At 34.7% G+C, this 22,824-nt stretch overlaps 1 protein-coding gene across 1 annotated transcript; it reads left to right on the top strand.

The window, feature by feature from the left end:
- The first annotated feature begins 15,290 nt into the window (after positions 1–15,290).
- Positions 15,291–21,165, top strand: LOC148192535 (uncharacterized). Its single transcript, XM_088098355.1, has 6 exons — positions 15,291–15,599; positions 16,771–17,061; positions 17,210–17,392; positions 17,889–18,164; positions 18,373–18,660; positions 19,141–21,165. The coding sequence occupies exons 1-6, from the start codon at positions 15,317–15,319 to the stop codon at positions 20,847–20,849; spliced, it is 3,030 nt and encodes a 1,009-aa protein (XP_087954481.1). The 5' UTR covers positions 15,291–15,316; the 3' UTR covers positions 20,850–21,165.
- Positions 21,166–22,824: the final 1,659 nt, after the last annotated feature.

Raw genomic sequence — 22,824 nt, 5'->3', positions numbered from 1 at the left:
CCGTTTAGCAGAGAAAATACCTGGTACAGAGCTAACATCGTACTGCAAATATTTTTTCTGTCGTTATTTATTTATAACATTCAAATTCTTAGTATTAATGATTTTTAGACCAATTATTTTTATAATTTAGTATGAAATATTCATTGAAGTTAAATTTATTTAGATAAATATATTTCAAGACACGATAAATAAAACAATAAAAAAATCTCAATAAATCAAACTAATATATATATATATATATATATATATATATATATATATATATATAAAACTTAATATGCATAAATAATCTTTCATACTGATTTCTTCTTAAAACACAATTCTTTATTTATATATTGTACCAGATGACCCTCGGACGGTTCCAGACAAACACATGGGACGGACAGTACCTCTCAACACATCTAGACCAGACGGTCGTGACAGGTAGGTCTCCAGATGCGATCAAGGTAAAACCCTAATTAGAGGATTGGGCCGTGATTAAGGACTTGCTAATCTTAGGCCCATGACCAAAACTATAAATACAGGTTAAAGAGGTAGGCAGATTAATTAATTATGCATTTATTGCAGCACCTAAACAATCGATCAGACCTTTACTAACTTAAGCTTTGAAACACCTTTAACGGGTACCCTCTCAGGCGTACAGGATGGACGGACTTTGACCAGCGGAAGAAAGGATCACGGGAAGACCGGACGGAGGCAGCGGAAAGTACACAGATTTAGGTGACTCGACCCCATAAAGGAACATATATAATTTAACTTTAGTTTGTGAAAAAACTATTGAATTTCTCATTCTCAATTTACAAGTGTTTATTTAGAAATTTGAACATGTTATTTGGAATATTAGATATATTACCTTTATATTTTTTTATCTTTTATCTTTAGTTTATTTGTAATTATTTTTTATTTGTATTTTAGGCTTAACTCATTTTTTCTATTATTATAAATGGAGAATCCTATCTATATATTCAACATAAGAAAGATTAATTTCATACATAATTTTCACTATATTCAATAGGGTATTATAACCTAAGGTTCTTTTGAGAAAAAAATTTATATCAGCCACTACACCCATCATTATCAGCAGCCCCCGTCATCTACCATCGCCGTCTATCGTTACCCTTATCGGAGTTCTAGCTTTGACCGTCGATTACACAGTTTGACCGTTTCATCAATGACGCTTTCATTGAAACTCTTACGCGCTCTCAACACCTTTTGAAGTTGTGGATCTACTCTATTTTTCGCTGTGCATGGTGGCATGTCTCGTCTCCTTTCAGGAAGCAATTTAGAACATCGAGGTCGCTCTTTTTTCTCTTTCAGGTTCATCGTGTGTGGTCGCACGTTTCATCTCCTCTCGGGCAGTTATTTAGAGCATCGAGGTTGCTCATTTTCATTTTCAAGAATCTTGGATTTCTAATCTGTTCATCTGTGATCTCTTCCGCTGTTGTCTCTTTCAACTTCCCTTCTATCTCTATTATGTTTGACATGACTATATATGTTTTTTCTCTCATGACAAAGATGACTTTTGTTAGTTTATTTATAGCCGTGGTGACTCTTCAATAATGACATCTTTATCTATTGGATGTCAACAATACATTCTTTAACGGCAATTTGCGAGAAGAAATTTACATGGAGCAACCTCTGAGTTGATCAGGGGAGTCTTCTGGGTTAATATTTCATCTTTTATGTTGTCTTTGCAAATCATTAACAATTTGGTATCACTTAGAAGCATATATATTCACTAAATCTTTATGGATTATATTAGTAACAAGCTTGGTACATACAATTTGTATGTACAAGCTTGAGAAAGTGTTAGATATATTATTTTTATCTTTTATTTATATTTTTAGTTTATTTGTTATTATTTGTTATTTGTATTTTGGACTTAATCCATATTTATTCTATTATAAATAGATGATTTTATGTGTATATTCAGTATAATGGAGATTAATCTCATACATATTTCATTGTATTCAACATTTTTCATAACTTGAATATCAATATTTTGATTGGATATTCTTTCACAATCACACTTTGTAAATTAGTGACTAAATTTGCATGATGATATACGAGTATTAATTATAAACTTTCAAAAGCTAAAATTATAAATTTTTTTTTGGTGTTTTCACTTTAATGCTTAATAACTACTACTTCGTTATTTTTTAAAAAATTATTTTGTATATGTAATTAGTTTGTCTAATATAATACATTTTTTTATTTTAATATTTGTTATCTATTTGAAAAACATTAACCACTCAAATTTTCAAGTGAACACACTCACTTATGGTCAAGTAAAATATACACTAGTAAAAATTTTCGATTTAAACGCGCCATATATGCTTCGGTTATGAGAAAACCGAAGCATATAAGAGTGTATACCTCGGTTGCAACAGAGTCCGCAGCGCAATGCACATACTGCCTCGGTTCCAACAAGAGCCGAAGCATATACCTCTGCACAACGCCCTGCAGAAAAGACATTTCTGTATGACAGCTTTTTGAGAAGGCTCTATTGCCTCGGTTCTGCCACGCAACCGAGGCCTAAACGTCTGCTCCTGCTCCTGCTACACCTGCTCCTGCTCCTACACCTGCTACACCTGCTCCTGCTACGTTAGCGCTACGGCATCAGTTCAGAAGGGACCGAGGTCGTTGGTCACAGCTACGACATCGGTTCAGTAAGGAACCAAGGCCTAAACCCCTCCCTATTGCTTCGTTTGGAACGAGACCGAAGCCTATACACCTCTGCTGGTCACTGAAAAGTATGAACCCTACCTACTACCTCGGTTTGGTAGGCAACCGGTGCCTAAACCAGCTCCTATTGCTTCAGGCTTCAGGGGAACCGAGGCCGAAACCACTACTACACTGCTGTTACGCGCTGCTACGCCTGCTCCAACTGCCACTTGATTGCTACGCCAGACCTAGGGCATCGGTTTATCCCTGAACCGAGGTCTATTAGTGACACGTCCTACACGTCCAACGCTGCTACGCACTGCTCCAACTGCCACTTGACTGCTACACAAGACCTAGGGCATCGATTTATCCCTGAACCGAGGTCTAGTAGTGACACGTTCTACACCGTTTGTGCTATCAACCGATGTTGTATTGATGTATTACCTCGCGTGTTTGAGTAACCGAGGTAGTAGCTCTAGTTCATAAACCTCAGCAGACAGCTTCTTCTTCCTCGTATACGTTGTTCTTCATTTGTGCTGTCGTCGCAAAACCTCGCCGCGCCACCACTTTGCTTCCAGTTCTCTCGCCTGCGTCCTCCCTTCGCCGTCACGCCATTGGTGCCTTGCCGGTCTCCGCCACTGCTGCTGCCATTGGTGCCTTGCCGCTCTTCGCCACTACTACTGCCATTGGTGCCTCACCGGTCTCCGCCACTACTGCTGCCATTGGTGCCTTGCCGGTCTCCGCCGCTGCTGCTGCCATTGGTGCGTCGCCGGTCTCCGCCACTGCTGCTGCTAGTGCTCTCGCCTGCCGGTGCTTCCTCCGCCACTGCTGCCTCCGCCAGTACTGCTTCCAACGCTGTTTCATTCTTCATGTCTGCATTGAGGTTAGTTCATTGTGTTTTTGCTGATAATAATTGTTGTTTCTGGAGGAGAATCAAATTGTATGTATTGGTTGAGTTGATTTTTTTAATTTTGTTGGTAGTGTATGTATTGGTTGTATGTATTGGCGGTTTGTTGTTCGCAGTGTATTGGCTGTTTGGGAGTTGGATTGTTAGGATAAGTAGTGTGTTACACACTATTCCAAGTTAATTTAGAAATGTATAGTGTAGTGATTGACACGTTGAATTGTAGATTGTTTAGTTTAGATAAATAAAAGCTGAGTTTCAACAAACTTTGAAGGCTGGAAATTTGGGATGATTAATTGGTTCTAAGTCTAATACTTATTTATTTTTCAAGGAATTGATTCAAAGAGTGTAACTCAAGGTAGTTAACAAAATATAAGACATAAAAAAATAACAAGATTGATAGATTTTGAGACCAATTGAACGCATTTGGTGTAGATAAAAATTATGAAAAGTAGACAAAAAAGAGAGAGTTAAGGTTTTGTAAGTTTAGTTTAGAATAAATAACAAGAAAGAAATTTAAAAAAAAAAAAGACTTGTTGGGTTTTAGATGGAAGGAAGGGAGATACGTTAATTTAAACAATATTCAAATAAGGTTTGAGAAACATGTTGTAAACAAGTGAAATAAACTCAAGTATCTAAACCCTAAAGTTAATTGAAATGACATTATTTACTCTTGGTTGAATATATTGTTTGGTTGAATATATTACATGTTGCGTATGTAATTATTTGTTTGCTTGAATATATATTGTTGTTGTGAATTAGCCTTAGTTTCCCGTTTAAGATTCAGTACAAAAATTATTTACTATCTCCATATTTTTTTAACAAACGTACTTTTTACAAATGAAAATAGAGGAGATGGTAATAATAATTTACAGTATTGAATCTTGAATTGTCCGGTTGGACAGTTTAAGAAGAGTAATAACTTTTTCATAGTTTATTATAACATATCAATTTTAATATACATTTCTTAAATTTCACGAAAATTTGTCGATGTGTTTTGTATTGATCTTCGGTGCATATTTGATTGTGATTTATAATCACTTTCATTTCGTGTAACCTGAAGACCAATGCGAAATGCTGGCAAAATTTCGTGAAATATGAGATATGTTGTTTAAAATTGATATGTTTAATAAACTAAAAAAAGTGAATCTTCTTGAATGGGATAGGGTCACACCTTGAATACAAACACGATCAAAGTGATCATTCAAGATTATTGAAATTGTGTAAACAATTTCAGTAAACATGCGTACGGATAGAGGGTGGATTAATTTACCACGCATCAGCACTGAGTACGAGAGAGGGGTAGAAGAATTTATAGAGTTTGTGCAACGTAATGCAAGTACAAGTGGTGATAATGAAGTGAAGTTCAGATGTCCCTGTGTGAACTGTTTGAATGGGAGGTTGTTAAACGCAAGTAATATTAGGGAACATCTTATCTGTGATCGTTTCATACGAAGTTATACAACATGGATATGACATGGCGAATTAACAGACTTTCCAACTGTCTCTCCAATTGAAAATGTTTATGATTCCACAATGGATATGGAAGATCAAGCAGAAGAAGACAACTTAGAGGACATGATCCGCGATGTTGGTGCAGAAGCTTTCGCCCAAGCACATGTGTATGAAACGATGTCCACTAATTCGGAGACTCCTTTGTATGCGGGTTCAACTAAGCGTTTGTTCGCGAATCCCAAAGATGCTAAAAACCTAAGATGGCATGCAGATGAGAGAACAACTGATGGGCTGCTTCGTCATCCAGCTGATTCAAAGCAATGGAAAATTATTGATCAAGAATTCCCCCAATTTGGTGAATAATGTAGAAATCTTAGGTTTGGCTTAGCTATTGATGGAATGAATCCATTTGGTAATTTAAGTACCAATCACAGTTGTTGGCCCGTTATACTGATAATTTACAACTTATCTCCTGGATTGTGCATGAAAAGAAAGTACATGATGTTGTCAATGTTGATATCTGGTCCAAAGCAGCCTGGAAATGACATCGATGTTTATCTAAGGCCACTAGTTGAAGACTTGAAGTTGTTGTGGGTTGATGGGGTTGAAATATTTGATGCCTTTGGTTCAGAAACTTTCATGATGCATGCCATGTTATTTTGCACCATTAATGACTTCCCAGCTTACGGTAATTTGTCGGGGTACAGTGTGAAGGGTCATAAAGCATGTCCTATATGTGAAGAAAACACTGCAGCTCAACAATTAAAACACGGAAGGAAGACAGTGTATATGCGTCATCGACGATTTTTACAATCTAATCATCCGTATCGAAGGTTAAAGAAAGCATTCAATGGAGAACAAGAGAAAGACAATGCACCCAATCCACTTACTGGACTTGAAGTTGCTGAGAAAGTTAATAGAGTACATCATATATTTGGGAAAACGTCGAAGAAGTCTTCTGTAACGATCCCTTGGAAGAAGAAATCAATATTCTTCGATCTTCCATATTGGTCAAAGTTATATGTTAGACATTGCATAAATTTCATGCATGTTGAGAACAATGTCTGTAATAGCTTGATTGGTACACTACTAAACATCCAGGGAAAAACAAAAGATGGAGTGAATGCGCGTTTGGATTTGGTTGACATGAAGATCCGAGAAGAGTTGGCACCAAGAGAGATTGGTAAACGTACTTATTTGCCCCCTGCATGTTACACAATGTCCAAACAAGAGAAGATAAGTTTTTGTCTTTGTTTAAAGAGTATCAAGGTACCACAAGGATACTCTTCAAATTTCAAGAGCTTAGTGTCAATGTAGGACTTAAAGCTTGTTGGACTGAAGTCTCACGATTGCCACGTCTTAATACAACAATTGTTACCAGTGGCAATTCGTGGAATTTTGCCCAAAAAAGTTAGGCTGACCATAACTCAATTGTGCTCATTTTTCTCGTCAATTTGTAGTAAAGTCATCGATCCTACAAAGTTAGATGAACTTCAAAGCGAAGTTATCATCATCTTGTGTCAACTAGAAATGTTTTTCCCTCCATCCTTTTTTGACATCATGGTGCATTTACTTGTTCATTTGGTCAGAGAAATAAAGTTGTGTGGACCAGTATACTTAAGACGGATGTACCTTATTGAGCGTTATATGAAGATATTGAAAGGGTACGTCAAAAATCAATATCGTCCAGAAGGTTCGATGATTGAAAGATATATTGCTGAAGAAAGTATTAAGTTTTGCTCTGAGTATATGACTAAAGCAAATCCGATAGGAGTCCCTCGGACATCATGATTGAGTAGATATTCTACAAGTAAAAGCATCCGAGGTGTGAATGTGGTGACGAAAAGTCGTGAAGAATTGATGCAAGCACATTTGTACATATTAAACAACACAGATGAAGTGATCCCATTTTTGGAAGCACACAAAGCCGTTGTAAGGGACAACTATCCACGACAATCAGAGAAATGACAGTTGATGGAGCATAACAGAACATTCTTGTCCTGGTTCAAATCTGAAGTTTCGAAAGAATCACGGTCCTCTAAGACTTTGTTGTGGTTAGCAAATGGCTTGAAGTTTGATGTTGTATGTTGTACATGCTACGAAATTAATAATTGCACATTCTATACAAAGACTTTGGATGATAAAAGCATAGTACAAAATAGTGGTGTCAGTCTAGAAGCTGAGTCGCTACAGTTTTCCACATCCAAAGATCAAAATCCTATAGTTGGATCCATGAGATACTATGGTAGAATTGAAGGGATATTTGAAGTTGATTACACTAAGTTTTCCGTTGCACTCTTCAAATGTAAGTGGTAGACAATAAGAGTGGTGTCAAAATAGATGAATCTGGTATGACACTTGTTGATTTTCGAAAGGTTGGTTATAGAGACGAACCGTTCATCATGGCATATCAAGCAAGTCAGGTTTTTTATGTCAAAGATCCTGCGTCTGACCATTGGTATGTTGCTCTCCAAGGAAAAAGGCAAATTGAAGATAAAGAAGAGAATCTAAGTAATCTTCATATCGCTGACAGCCATCCATTTAAAACGACAATAAATTTGGATGACGACCCTCTAATTGATTATATACAAGCAATACGAGAAGATCACAATGAGGGAATATATATATATATATATATATATATGACCAATCCATATGATTATGTATGAATTTCATGTTTGTGTAAATATTTATGGCTTTTGTTAAATAATAAATGTTATTTTATAAGTGCTTTATTTATATTTCATCTTATTTATTGTGATAGATATATGGCTGAGTCACCTCATTCGTCAGGCGATGAAGTCCCCACCACTTCTAGACGGACGAGAGGAGCAACGAGGTTACGACAGCTTATACTTAGAAGAAATGCAGGTGAGAGGACACCTGCCATTATTGACGTGGTCACTGGAGTTGCATCTGGCCCAAATGCAGATGTATTTAGGTCTTACCTTGGAGTATTGGCACGTGATCGTATCTCTATACTTACTCCATCCTTTGACCATGTTTCTGAGGCTGATCAGAATCTCATCTGACAAGATCTATTGGTAAGTTAAGAAATATTGCTCCATCTTTTATATTCATTATATTGATAAATCGGTATTGATATAAGGTTATTACTTTCTTTGTTGCAGATAACATTTGATATGCCAAACGTCGAGAGCTTAAGGAATAAGTGTTTATCTGCAATTGCAGAAAGATTTCGAGGGTTTAAGACAAAATTGACGTCTAGATATATATTTGGACCAAAAAATAATGAAAATTCATGTTCCAAATATTCAGCAATTGACGAAGCAACATGGCGTCAGTTTGTAGAGCTTCGTTCATCCGAGGCGTGACAGGTAAGTACAGTAAAATCATTCAATTCATCATTCATAATTCTCTACTATGACAATTGTTTCATATTGTCACAGGAAAAAAGGTCAAAAGCACAGGGAATAAGCGCTCAGAATAAAAATCCACACCTACTGTCTCGTGGTGGATATAGGAAGCTTGAAGAGAAAATAATGAAGCAGAAGTCAGATAACAGACTTCCACTTTCTGAGGGTGGTGACCCTCCTCCTCCTCCTTCACCACCATCTCGGCACGAGAAGTGGAAGTTAGCCCGTATAAGACCATCGGGCTCCTACACTTCCAAGTCTGCCAGAGAAATATCTGAAAGAATTGTAAGATGTCATTTCTTATATTTTTACATTAATTTTGTTATATATATTACATAGATTTTTCTAATGATTTTGACCTTTTGTTATGTGATAGGACTCCTTGGTTGAGCAGAGCTCCCAAGGTCAATTCACACAAGAAGGTCGTCAAGATATTCTTGCCATAGCTATTGGACGACCTGAGCACCCAGGACGGGTGCGTGGTGCTGGGACTGGCATAGGCATACGACAATTTTTTGGGTCTTCCTCGCGTCCATATTCATACGAAAAGATGAAGGAGGAAATAAGAAAAGAGATGACGTAGGAGATCACAAAGAAGGTTCGGGTAGAGTTGTATGATGAAGTTGTTGAAATGGTTGCGCGCCAGTTCCAACAGCATTATGAGGATTATGGCAATCGTCCTCCGCCATCTCCTGTAGCGGAACATGTTGTGCCCCCTACAGGTAAACTTATTTATTTTTGGTAACTAATTTACTTTTCGCATAACCTAACATTTAATTTGACAGGTAGAAGCGGTAAAGGAAGTTGTTCAGCTTTCGGTGCCCCAGGGGACGAAATGGATGAAACTCGTCCATGTCAGTTATATATTCTTTCTGATACTGGGACCGTGCTAGTGGCTCGTGGTACAGTTTATGAGACAGCCACTGTAATGCATGGTGTACAACTTTTAGAAGATGAGTTCAAGGTCACGGTGGATGAAGTGGTCACAGCGGATGCCGTTCTTCCTGTGCCTACAGATGAGTTCTTCACTATGGAAGAAGCATTTAAGTCCTTTGTCGCCTGGCCTAGACATTTGGTTGGTGATGTATCTAATCCCCCGGTAAACACTCGTAGTATATACTTCTCAATTTTAATATTTACTTCTAATTGACGTTATAACATAACCATTTTTGCATTTAACAGCAGATAGGTAAAGAGGGAAGTCCTCCACCGAAGAAGACTCATTTAGCTGAGGATGACCCTCTTGGTGCGTTAGACGAGCTTGCTAAAATCATTTCAAATGTGTCGATGAATGTACACTGGGATTCTACTACATTTGGAAGAGAAGCTCAGATCCATTGTACTTGCATCATCAAGATGTTAGGGAGCTTGCATCGGGTAGAGAAGAAATTAATATTACACTCATTCAGCTGTGGATGATGTAAGTTTATGAAAACTTTTTTATACAATTCTATTTTATCAACTTACTTATATCATATTATTTCTTCATTTTAGGTATATGTTTGATGTTAGTAACAAGAAGGGGTTCAACGATGTATATGGGTCCATTGACCCCTCTATGACTCATGAAAGAAATAAATTTGATGATATCCAGACATACATCACCACCTGCTTTGGAATGGGGAAGGAGATATATTTTCTCCCTTATATACATGGGTAAGTGAAGTTTGTTAACTTCAACACATTCATTTACTAATTTTGGTATATGATTCATAAGTTATTACCAATTTCAGATGTCATTGGCAGCTACTTGTGATCTTCATACCGGAGAACACTGCTGTCTGGTTTTGTTCATTGCAAAAGTCTCCTCCCAGCTCTCCTAGACATGTAGTAGATTGGTAAGAATCTCAATGTTTCGACTTTTTTTTTATATAAATGTATGCTAAAGGAATTGTTTTTAATAGTTCCCTTGCAACACATATGATGTTATCTGGGAGATCTACTGCTACAGCTAAAAAGCTTGCATGGGTTGCCCTTAAGGTTTGGTATTTTAGTCCATACTTTGTTACATTTGGTTCCATTCAATTGATGTTACTTAACATTTTATAATTATGATGATATATTGTAGTGTAATATACAAACGGGGTCATATGAATGTGGTTACTACGTCATGTTTTGGATGATGACCATTATTCGTGCACATTACACCAGTGGATGGGAAACGATATTATTTAGGTTTCAATTTTATTTTCCCTATAGTTTAGATTTCAAATACACTAAGTTAAATCATTGTATTTTATGCAGAGATTCAATAGGACTGCTCCAATTCCAGAGAAGTCACTTCAACTTGTGAGATGTAATTCATTTATATAATAGTATATACTAGATATTAGGATATAGTAAGTTCTAAGTTTATGTTTCTAAGTTGTTTGATGTTTTTCTACATTATTATTAGTTTAACTTTGTACATTACATTGATTTATGCTTCAAACTTGATTTATGATTATAATTTGATTGATTTATGCTTATAAGAAGTTGATTTATGATTGAATTTAATGTATTTATGTTTTGTTATAATTTTCATTCAAAATATACGTTTCTGGATTATTCTCGACTGTTTTGGTTGTAAATATATATGCAGGTCTGTTTTTGTTGTTGGGAATGTTGCAGAAACAGACCTCATTTAAAAAAAAACAAGGATATATGCCTCGGTTAGTGTCAAAACCGAGGTAGAAAAGCAACTTATGATCTCGATTATGACCACAACAGAGGCAGAAAGTACTGTGTAAAAAAAAAAGACCTCTACTGCCTCGGTTCAAGCTATAACCGAGGCAGTAGGTGGAACATACGGCCTCGGTTCCCCTAACCCGAGGAATATAGTCCTTCGAAAAAAAATAAAAAAATCCAAAAACTTTACTGCCTCGGTTGTGGTTGAACCGATGTCAAATCGCCTCCCTTTATGCCTCGGTTCAAGCCCGAGGCCAAAAGTAGTACACTTTTTTCCTCGCTTGCATATGTCTCGGTTCAAGAACCGGTGCCTATAACGAAAAACAACCGCTGTCGTTCACCTGCCTGTACTAGTGATAGTATTGCTAGTACTTTTGAAGGTTAATGTATTAATATTAGTATTTTAAACAATTGTCTCATTAAGGCCCTGTTCTTTTGAGTGGATTTGAGGGAGTGGATTTGAGAAGATTTGAAGATACATTTTTTTGTCGTTTATTTGAGTGAATTTGGAGGTAAATGAGAGTGAATTTGGAAATAAAATTTTTGAGAATTAGTATAGAATTGTATTGACGTGACAAATTAAAAAAATTTATTTCCAAATTCACTCTCGTTTACCTCCAAATTCACTCAAATAAACGACAAAAAAATTTATCTTCAAATCCTCTCAAATCCCCTCAAATCCACTCAAAAGAACAGGGCCTAAATTATTTTTTTCAAAATTTTAGAAATAACTGTTTTTATCTCATAAAAGATGAAAGGAATATTATAAAACGTTAACGTTGATAACTAATTAGTATTTCAAAAATAGGAAGGTTGGTAACATATTTAATTTTACTAAGGTTTAAACTAACTTATTTATGGTTAACAAAAGGTTTTTTTAGATGAAACAAAGAAAGTTATAATAATTTTTACAAGTACACTAGTAAAAAATTGTATTTTTAACTCGTACATTACACTTCGGTTTTTCATGAACCGAAGCGTATCAAAACGCGGTGGCAGTCTCGTGATTTTTAAAATACTATATGCCTCGGTTGTTAAGAAACCAATGTCTAAAGAGAATACTGCCTCGATTGGCAGGGTGAACCGAGGCATAAACCACACAGGGTAGAGATACTCCTTCGGTTGTCAAGATGAACCGAGGCATATAAGCCTTTCTAGTTGGACCGTGGGACCTTCAAGTTAGGAAACTTTTCCCCAAATGCCTCTTCTCCTCTCCTCTACACGCGAGTCTCCCTCGTTCTCTCGCGCTTCACTCAGCCATAGCTTCGTCTCCCTCGTTCTCTTGCGCTTCACTCGCACCAGCCATAACTTCATTGTCCTCAGCTTCACAGATCCACCATCACAGAACCTTCATTGTAAGTTAGATCCAGTATTTTACCTTTCCTTCATTCTCACCGATTGAAATCGGGTTCTAACCATTTACACCAGTTAAATCTTCGTTTCCAGCCTTTTCCATCGTTTAATCGCACCATTTCACCGATTAAACCACCATACAACCCCGATCTCTAACCTTCACCGAACAATCCTTCGGGTATAGGGTTTGCTCGTTCCTTTTCCTCTTCAACATCGAAACCTAGAGTTTATAGATCTGTGTGCTTCTTTCGTTGCCTCATCTTCTCCAACCACGCGTTTAGCTCTAGTTCTCGGATGGTGTGGCTTTGATGGCGGCTGTGATGGTAGTGAGAGTGCAGCGACGGTGCGGCGAGAGAGCAGCAATGGTGCGATGGCGGTGAGAGCACAACGATGGTGCGGCGAGGGCGTAGCCAGTGGGTCTGCGTTTCTCTTCCTTGGGTTTTTGGTTCTGTTTCTCTGTAGGTGGATGGCGAAATGGATAATGTTTGCGTTTTGGCAAAAGGTCTCACTCCTACCGCCTGATGGAAATAGGCTGACTACCGGGCGTCAAAGAAGTCATAAAGAGCTTGGCCCGTCCATAAGCTCCCTTCGTAAAGGACAAAAATCTTATTTGATCGGTCTGTCCGCTCATTAGGTGGATGGTGATGGGCTCCGATCAGTCTGTCATGCAGAGTTGGGCTCCAGGTATAAACTAAGTTCATTTCGCAATTGATCTCTTCTCTTTGTAACTTGTTTGAGAGTTAAATAACTGATGTAAACAACAATTTGTGCAGAATGTTCGTGGATGCAATGATGCACAGATGTATGATTGCAATGGAGTTAAATATTGAATAGGACACCTTCCTTTGCGCACACTTGTGTAAAAACATTTGTAGGATAAGCTTGAGATTAAAAAATAGAGAGAGAAGTTTAAGGCATAAAAGATAAGGAAAAGAGAAAGTAAAAGAACATAGAAAAACATAACAGAATGAGGAACCAAGTTTAAAAAAATTTAAAAACACTCTACTACCTTGGTTGTCTATGAACCGAGGCAGAATCCGAACCTTTTTGACTCGGTTCAGAACCGAAACAAAAAACTTATCTCTTTTTACATTGCCTGTATATGTCTCGGTTGCAGAACCAGTGTATATAAACGAAAATAACCAGTGTCATTTCTCTTGACTGCCCTGGTAAGTTAAGTTTATTAGTTGTTAGTAAAAATTGAAATAATGATATATAGTCGTCTTTCTTCAAATTTCTAAATTAGAATTGAATTTTGTTCATCAATATATCGAAACAATTTATTAAAGGATATATTTTAGTATGTCTACGGTCAAAAAGTATGTTTCCAATTACAAATTAAGAACTTAGTATGTGGGTGCGTGTGAAAAAAACTAGGATAAAATATGTTTCTAAAGTCATTATAATATCTTTTAAATTTAATTTTATCATTCTAAAAGAAATTTATCCGTTTTTAATCTCTTTAATTATAAAATGCGAATAGTTTAATTCCTTAAGTGATATAGAAATATACAAAGACAAAAAATGAAATAGATAACATTTAGAAAAATAAAATTATTCAATTTAAAAATTAAAAAAATAAAACATTGATAAGTTTTAAAATAATTACAATTCAGTTCAAAACATTTTATAACATCACAACAAATTAATTTATCAGAAAAAAAAAAATGGAAGGTATTGCTCATTTCTCAAGAGTGGTGGCATGTCACGGGTGCAACACGGCTCAAAAAAAGCCAAACTAAAGGATGTGTATTGTAGTTATTCTACTTTTGTCACTTTCCCATTAAGTATTTATGATCGATGTTCATCCTCAATTCTAAAATAGCGTGTATGCAACTATAATTGAAATTCATGAGTATGACAAAGATGTCTTTGAAAAAGAAGTAGAAACCTATAATATGAAATTGTAAACATCAATTAAACATTTCTGCAATTATGTTTTGGTGTCAAAAAAAGGTGTTTTGGTAGCTTTGATTTATATGATTGAAAAAGGGACCCACCCAACTTGTTTTTATTTAAGTTATAAAAGAGATATGTACACACTCATTTGGGATGCTTGGCCAATACGAAAAAAGGAAAAAAAAAACAATAAGGGAATCAAAGGAATGAACTATTTAATTTGAATTTTGGAAAATGAATCCAGAAAGAGAAATGCTAATAATAATAGTAGACTCTTTTATAATATTTTATTACTGAATAAAATGTGGATATTATAAACTAATGAAGTGATACTAATATTGAATGATCTCTCTCACATGACATGAGAAAAGACAAAAACTTAATTTATATTGAAATGTTCTAAAAAGGAATTTCTTTTTCTTTTTCTTTATTAGAAATCATATTAGTTCACGAAATAATGGAGGTAAAGATGTCACAGTATTAATGAAACTTGAAGAAACGAAAGAGATTAAAATTCTAATCAATTAAGGAGATATCAAGTGAAACCAAATAATTTTTGTTGTATGTTTACATTTACGGGCTTTTAACTTTCTTTATTTTGTTTTAGGTTCATTAAATTTGAATAATCATTTGAGTTTTATTTTAAGACTTCATCATATATATCATTTTATGTATTTAAATATTAGTTAATTGTAGTTTATATCAAAAGAATGTCCGATATTCTAAATTTGAAATTTGAGACATGAAAAGAATATTAAAGAATGTAAAGATAAAGCAAGGATGTAGAAAAGTAAAAAGTATTTAAGGGATAAAGAATTACGTGGAACTTTTGCACTTTGGTTCCTTCGTTTGCTTGTGTATAATGTTTAATCTGATGCCATAGTTCACTAAAACCTAAAACCTTTGTGTGTGTATATATATGTATGTACATATAACATTTGATTGTGTCTTGAAAATTTGTGAGAAAGAAAGAAAAGTTGTGAGAAATTGAGGAAAAATGTCTATCAGAACAAACCGAATGAAAGCAGTGCCATCACTGCAGAGACGGTTGACATCGGTTAAGAGCGGAGAAGAGCCTAATATTTCTGATAAGCTTGACAGGTTAATGTCTGATCTAACAGCCATAAAAGATTTGTTTTCAAAAGTGAAAAGTAACGAAGAAGAACTCCTTGACACGTTAAAACTTGTCGATGATCTTCTTCGCAACTTCAAAACAGAAAAGAAGTTCGACGAGATTTCCCGTCGAATTTTGGAAACAGAGAAAGCCGATCCACAAAAGGGTGAGCTGCTAAATCTCTCTCTCTCTATATATATATATATTCAAGTCTTTTGTATATTATGTTTAATGTTTAATATTCTTTACCATTACAAATATGATGTTAGTTCGGAATGAGATCATGGTATCTGATATTTACATGAGTAATTTGATTTGCCCTTACAAGTTCCAATTTGATGGCTGCATGAACGCACGAATTTGGTGTACATTTCTCTATTTTTGGTTCTGTTTATTAGGGTTTTGGTTCCTATTACAGCCATAGAATAGTATGTTTGGAGTGATTTATTTATTTAATGAATTTGAAAGAGGGAATTTACTAGAGTAATTTATTTATTTAATGAATTTTAATTATTTTTAGATAGCCTGAATTGTTTGGATGGGAAATTTAAAAAAAATTAAAACTTACAAATTTTAATAAAATATTTTAAATAATTAAAATAATGGAATTTGAAACTTATTCAAGAAAAAGAAAGAAAATTAAAATTACACAAGTAGTCGCGTAATATATTACGTATATATTTAAGAAAAAAAAAATACATTTTTGACCTTTTTATACACATTACGTATATATTTAAGAAAAAAAAATAAAATTGTTAAATATTATTTGATAATTTAAATTTGACTAACAGTTTTTTAAAATTTAAATTGTAAAATACATATTTTTAAAATGAAATTTTATCTTAAAAGAAAAAATCAATTATTTTATCCAAAAAAAAATTACTCAATCCAAATAATATTTAAAAATAAAAGAAATTTTAATTACAAGTACTTTAAATATAATGTATTTTAAGTGTTCAGAATTATTAAAATTCTTCATCCAATCAGTAAAGAACAATTTTCTTTTTCCTCTGAGACAATACTTTTATGAGTTTGAGAAGACCAAAAGAAGTGAGTGGAGAATAGAAGAGACTTTTTCAATACCAACATTAAAATCCTTAAAATTTCTGTGAACACTTGAGAATTTCATTGTCTATTTTGATTTTCTTAGATTATATTAGAAAAACATGCTATGAAAATTGGCATTGTACCGATATATATATATATATATATATATATATATATATATATATATATATATATATATATATATATATATATATATAATTTACAAAGGAAATTATTTTAGGGAAATAGTATCATATTATTTGATATTATTATTTTCTATGGACTTGTAGGGAGTGATGAGCCATCTTCAAGTCAAAAGGCAGAAGAAAAGAGTGGGAAAAAAGATGAAACGATTGATGAAAAGTTGGAGAATTTGGAAGGCACGTTTAAGAACTTGAAGGCCAATTTTTCCACGCTGAAGAAAAACGAAGAACTACGAAGAAAGTTAAGGGAACTTGAAAATTTCCTTAAGAACTTCAACTCTAAGCTCGCAGAAGATGCAAATGAAGATGAAACAAAAGCATTAGAACAACCAAGCCAAACATCAATGGAGGAGAAGAATCAAGACTTCATTGGAGCAGGTGCTTCTCGGGAAAATAACCATTAATTCATATTTGGTGGAAAAAAAATTATTTTGTTGAGAAACTTATTCTTTTCTCTCTTAAAATTGTTTACAGAAATCCTGCTACACCTATCACATTGATATTCGTATTCTATTTGTGTTCATAGGAACTGATAAGCCATCTTCTAGCCAATTGACAAAAGACAAGAAGAGCATAGTAGAAGAAGTTAAAAGCTCATTTGGGATTGCCAAGCCTTCACAAGATTCTGATCAAAGTGAAACAAAAAGTTCAGAGCTACCAAGACAAAAATCAAGGGATGAATCACTAGATCAAGACTTGAAAGCCACTGGTAAGAACATCAACTTCTTTTATATAGAGAGGGGGTAAACAATAAAGTCTCATTAACATAATATGTGATATATTATTTATTTAAAATTTGCTGGAAAGTAGAAAATCATACTTGAAATTTGCTGGAAAGTAGAATTGATAATATTCTTTTAAAGTAAGTTATGTGGTTTGTGATTGATCCGTTTTTATGAACTAATTTATTATAAAAAATTATTAGAAAATGTTGTTATGATATCGTGATACTATGTTTATATATTAAGAGTCATCATCATGGATTTTTAAGAAATTAAATTTATATGGATAAATAGACATGAGATGAAATGAACCCCTCAACTTGACATGTAGGCATAAATTTTCTCGAAGCATGTTTAAAAGAGAAAACAAAAGCTCTTTATAAACTAAAATCAGATTATATATAAATTATTTTGTGGTAATGTAGAAATTAATTTCAATTTTGTATATATAAATTGATACCTGTATTTTATTTATGCTCATAGGTATTGAAAAGCCACCTTCAAGTCAAGAGACACAAGACGAGAAGAGTATTGCAGAAAAAGATAGAACGATTGAAGAAAAGTTTGAAAGTTTTATGTCCAAGCTAGACAAAATAAAGGGGATGTCTTCCAAAGAAAATGAAGAACTTAGGAAAAAATTAGGAGTGATGGAAGATCTTCTTCGAAAATTCAATTCTAATCAAAGTGAAACAAAAAATTTAGAGCTAGCTACTCAAATAAAAAGGGATGAGTCGGTGGACAAAGGTTTCAAAGCCTCCGGTAAGAAAATCAGTTTTCTTTTATTTATGTATCGACAGAGAAGAATTAAGAATAAAGTTTCTAACGTAATCTATAATATATATTGTTTATTGTTGTTAAAAATTGTTAAAAACTGTAAAATTATGTGTTGAATCTATATAAACAATGTTCTTGCATTTTTTATCTGTTATGACTTACTTGAAATTCCTTATTTTATTTGTGCTCATAGGTGTGGATAAACCAGCTTCAAACCAAGAGCCAAAAGACGAAAATTTTCAGGAAAAATATGTACCCGTTGATGAAAAGTTGGGGAGTTTGAAGTTGGAACTAGACAACATGAAGGCCAAGTTTTCCCCAGCCAAGGAAAATGAAGAAATGACTAAAACGTTAAGAACCCTAGAAGATCTTCTTCAAAGCATTGATATTCCTGCAGAAGATGCAAGCCCAACTGAAACAAAGGGTTCAGAGCTAACAAGCCAAATATCAAGGGGAGAGTTGGAGAATCAAGTCCTTAAAGGTATTCGTATAAACATCAGTGTCATATAATTAGTAATGTCCAAGGTTTTAGGTTATGGTTGCGATTGCAATCTTTATCGTAATCCTTTATACAGTGAAACGTTGCCCAGAAATGTAACTGCAAAACTTTCACCGCTTGACATGATGAAAAACTAGAGAAAAATATGACAACAATCACAGCACGACATATTACAATAGCTTGAAAAGCTTACACTTTTCAATTATAATTGCTGTTTCAGTCCGTAATTTGATCATGTTCTTCTCTTACCTTAAATTTGGAATCATTCTTTGAATTCTTTGATTTTTTATACAATTTTTTTAGTTATTTCCTTTTTAGAAAATTAGTTCATCTATAATACATATCACATATACATAGGTTTCTTCTATGCTGTAAACTCATTTTCTTTGTGTTTTAGATTCAATCGAAATACATAAAGTCGCTTCTCATTCGATGCCTGTAATTTGTAATCTGTGCTTGTAGGTGTTGATAAGCCATCTTCAAGCCAAGAAGTACAAGACAAGGAGAGTGTGGAAAAAGACGTATCAGATGATGAAAAGGTGGAGAGTTTGAAGTCTGAGAGAGACAACGAGAAGGCAGATTTAGTAACACTGAACAAAAATAAGGAAAATCTTCTAAAACACACCAACAAAAAAGTCTCAGATGAGAATGTCAAGCGTAAAGATTCCAAGGAGGAGGTGGTAGAAAAAGTAGTGGAGGCCATTAATAAAAAGATCAAGAAATCAACTAAAAAGCTTGTTGTTAGTGAAATTGAAACAACTAATGAGTCATCAGAAAAAGGAAAAACATCCAAAACAGTGCATTGCCCCATGTCTTTAAGCCTCGACGATGAGACTGTGGTGCTAGTCTTGAAAAGGTTCCAAGCCAGTTATGATGCCCTTAATTCTCATTCAAAAGTTTGCTGTTTGTCTCTCTCGATTTTCCGAGAAAATGTTGTTATAATGAAAAGACATATAATTTACTGGTGGATTGGAGAGGGGTTTGTAAAAAGGTCAACAGAGAAAACAGCTGAAGAAGAAGGTGAGAATGTTTTCGACGAGCTTCTGAATTCTAATCTGATTGTACCACATGGTTCAGCCAAGTGTCCTGTTGTCAATAAATTCAAAATTAATCCTTGGATCCGCCACATGTTGGTATCATCTGTTCTGGGAGAAAATAAAGAACCCTTTGGATTTTATTCACAAATAACAACCTCTTCCTATGGTTGCCTAGTACTTGACCGACAAAAAGTTGAAATAGGTGGTGACTTTGCTTCGAAATCTGATCAATGGAGAAGTGTTTTCAATCTTGGTGCCAAATATCTTACTATTGAACCTCAATGGATGGCTAAAATGAAGAAGTTGGTGGTGCTTCAGCTTGGTCGTTGGCAAGAGTCTCCCGAACATCACATTGAAGTTGCTGGTACAGAATTCATGACAGACACAAAGGCTCAAAAGCATCTGAAATATCTAAGCCTTCGTGGTATATCAAGAATATCAGCTTTGCCACCCTCTATTGCTCAACTTGTTAGCCTAGAAATTCTTGACCTCAAGGCTTGTCACAATCTCGAAACCTTACCTAATGAAATTACTTCATTGAAAAAGCTCACACACTTGGATGTGTCACAGTGCTACTTGTTGGAGAGTATGCCAAAGGGGATTGGGAAGCTCACTGAGCTCCAAGTACTCAAGGGATTTGTAGTAGGCAGTTCCAACAAGACTCCTACAATATCGGATCTTGCAAACTTTAAAAAGTTGAAACGATTGAGCATACACATTGGAAGTAAGGCTGTGATCGAAGATAAAGAGTTTGAAAACCTGAGAAAATCACAAGTTAAATGTCTCAAAATATCATGGGGCGTGTCATCCAACACCAAGTACAAAGATATTGATATCGTTCTCCCACAAGGTTTGGAAAAGTTAAACCTTGAAGGCTTTCCTGGTGAGAACACTCCAGCATGGTTGAAACTCCTATCTTCTGAATTGAAGAGACTATACATAATAGGAGGAAAACTCAGGAGCATAGAAGAGCTAAAAGACAGTACAATAAATTGTAAGGTGGAGATCTTGCGTCTGAAATACCTAAAGAATCTTCAAATTGATATTGACCATATCAAAAAGTTGTTTCCTTCACTGAAGTATGCCGAGGTGAAAAAAGTCAAAGAGCAAAGCTATGAAATGGACCAATTCTGATGGTAAAAGTACACCCATTTCATAAATGTTCAATGTATTTTATTTGAAGAGAAATTTAGTTCACCCGAATATTTATTTGTACATATATATGATTCCAACCATGCATATTTGTTCAGTGTGTTCCAAGTCAGAAGTGATGAAAAAGTTCAGAAAAAGATATATGTGAGTTATGTGGTAGGTTGGTGATTATTGTAACTGAACTTATGTTGTGTCTCTGATGCATCGATCAATTATATGTCAGTTCTAGCGGCATCTCATTGTCTCGACATGTCATAATTAAATCCAAATTAGAACCCACACTTACGAAAAAATTTCTGATCTGAAAACAGAGGGTTCGTATTCAACCCACAGTGCCTTGCATGCCTCCTGCATTTTACTATCTGAATCTTCACCATCTTCTTTTTCTTTGAAAAGAATTCGACCACAGAGATTGCTACAAAACACCTAGGCAGAAAAAAATTAGCACATTAAAAGAACATTTGAAGTCATTGGTCTGTGTATATGAATGTATATCCTCACTCTAAGGTTTTGAGAGGGGATTATTAACCTTTTGTAGAACTGAATGAATTCTCGAAACCTCTCGCACGTGTTCATTGCCCGAGACAGAAAATTAGATGTGGGCCTCCTAGTGTTCTTTTCAAGCCTCATTGTTCTTCCTTTTTCTTTTTCCATTTTCCTTTCTATAGTAGCAATATTTTTCCTCCTGCTAAAGAAGACAGTGGCCTCATCACACGTGTCTAGGAACCTTGACATCATGGTAGGTTGCATGATCAAGACGTATAACATGTAATCCGACAAAATCTTATTAAAATGCCGCAGTTCAATATCACCATTTTCACCATCACCGTTTCCGTGCTCGAGATCTTCAGCATTTTTTTCTTTCTTTATCTGCTCATCATTTTCGTTTTTATCCTCTTTCTTTTTTCGCTTCTCATCTTTCTCTTCCTCTTCATAGAACAAGAGATTAGTGGCAATATGCCACAGAATTAGGCCCTCGTCAAAGGTGAATTCATTGCGCTCCAAATAACGCATGAACTTGTTCAGATCCTCTCGTAATAGATCATCCTCCTGGATAACCCACTCACCTCTAGAGGAACATATTCTTTGAATACTTTGAACATCTTCTGCATCCCTAGATTTTCTTTTCAACTCGTTAAATATAAATATCCAAAGCTTCTCAAGCAATGGCCTCTTGTGTTAGTATTTTGTAGCTTGATTTTGTAGAAATATGGGAAATATATTCTTATTAATTTTCTGGACAAACTATCAATAACATACATATACAAACACAATACTTTAATCTCTCAAACTCACACAATACATAACTTACATAATAACTATTAAAGTATAATGCAATTTCTAGAAGAATGTAGAAGTTCCTTAGATACAAGAATTGAAATATAATACAAGTTCTAGAATATTCTAGAAAAACCTAAGATAGGAAAAAAAATCAAGAATATTCTACATAGGTAAAAATCTAGAACATTCCACATAAGTTGTGGCTAGTATGTTCTAGAATAATCTATGGGTCTATAAATACCCATGAACTCTACCATTTGATGTAAGATGTAGCCAACATCTACCATTTTGTAGCTTGATTTAGTCCCGCCTTACTTTCCATTTTGCTATATAAGCAATCTTAAGTAAGATATACAAATGCACCAAATAAATATATTTCCTAGTGTAGAATAGACTAAACATACACATTATAACTCAATCACGTTAAATTGTAGTGTTGTTTATTTCTCTCTTCCATTCTTTTATTGTTTTGTTTTTAATAATTGGTATCAAGAGCTATGCTTTGCGATTGTAGCATTGTCTCATCTTCCACGTCAAAAAATATTTGGTTATGATGACAATGACATCGGGGTTCTGGAAGATGCAAATAGAGGATTACCAACATACACTTGGGGGTTGATTTGATGTAGGCGTTATCAAATATGTATGCGAAACCATCCACCGCAAATAAAGTGTA

Source organism: Vigna umbellata, chromosome 9 (genome assembly GCF_029865625.1).
Source record: "Vigna umbellata cultivar VRB3 chromosome 9, Vumbellata_1.0, whole genome shotgun sequence".
NCBI lineage: Eukaryota > Viridiplantae > Streptophyta > Magnoliopsida > Fabales > Fabaceae > Vigna > Vigna umbellata.
Note: the sequence above shows the minus strand (reverse complement) of the source record. Positions and strands in the feature narration are given on the sequence as shown.

Excerpts from the sequence above, each read along its gene's own strand:
- LOC148192535 (XM_088098355.1), top strand. The coding sequence starts at position 15,317 with ATGTCTATCAGAACAAACCGAATGAAAGCAGTGCCATCACTGCAGAGA. Across the intron at positions 18,165-18,372 it reads CAAAGGTTTCAAAGCCTCCG|GTGTGGATAAACCAGCTTCA; the intron begins GTAAGAAAATCA and ends TTGTGCTCATAG. Across the intron at positions 18,661-19,140 it reads GGAGAATCAAGTCCTTAAAG|GTGTTGATAAGCCATCTTCA; the intron begins GTATTCGTATAA and ends CTGTGCTTGTAG.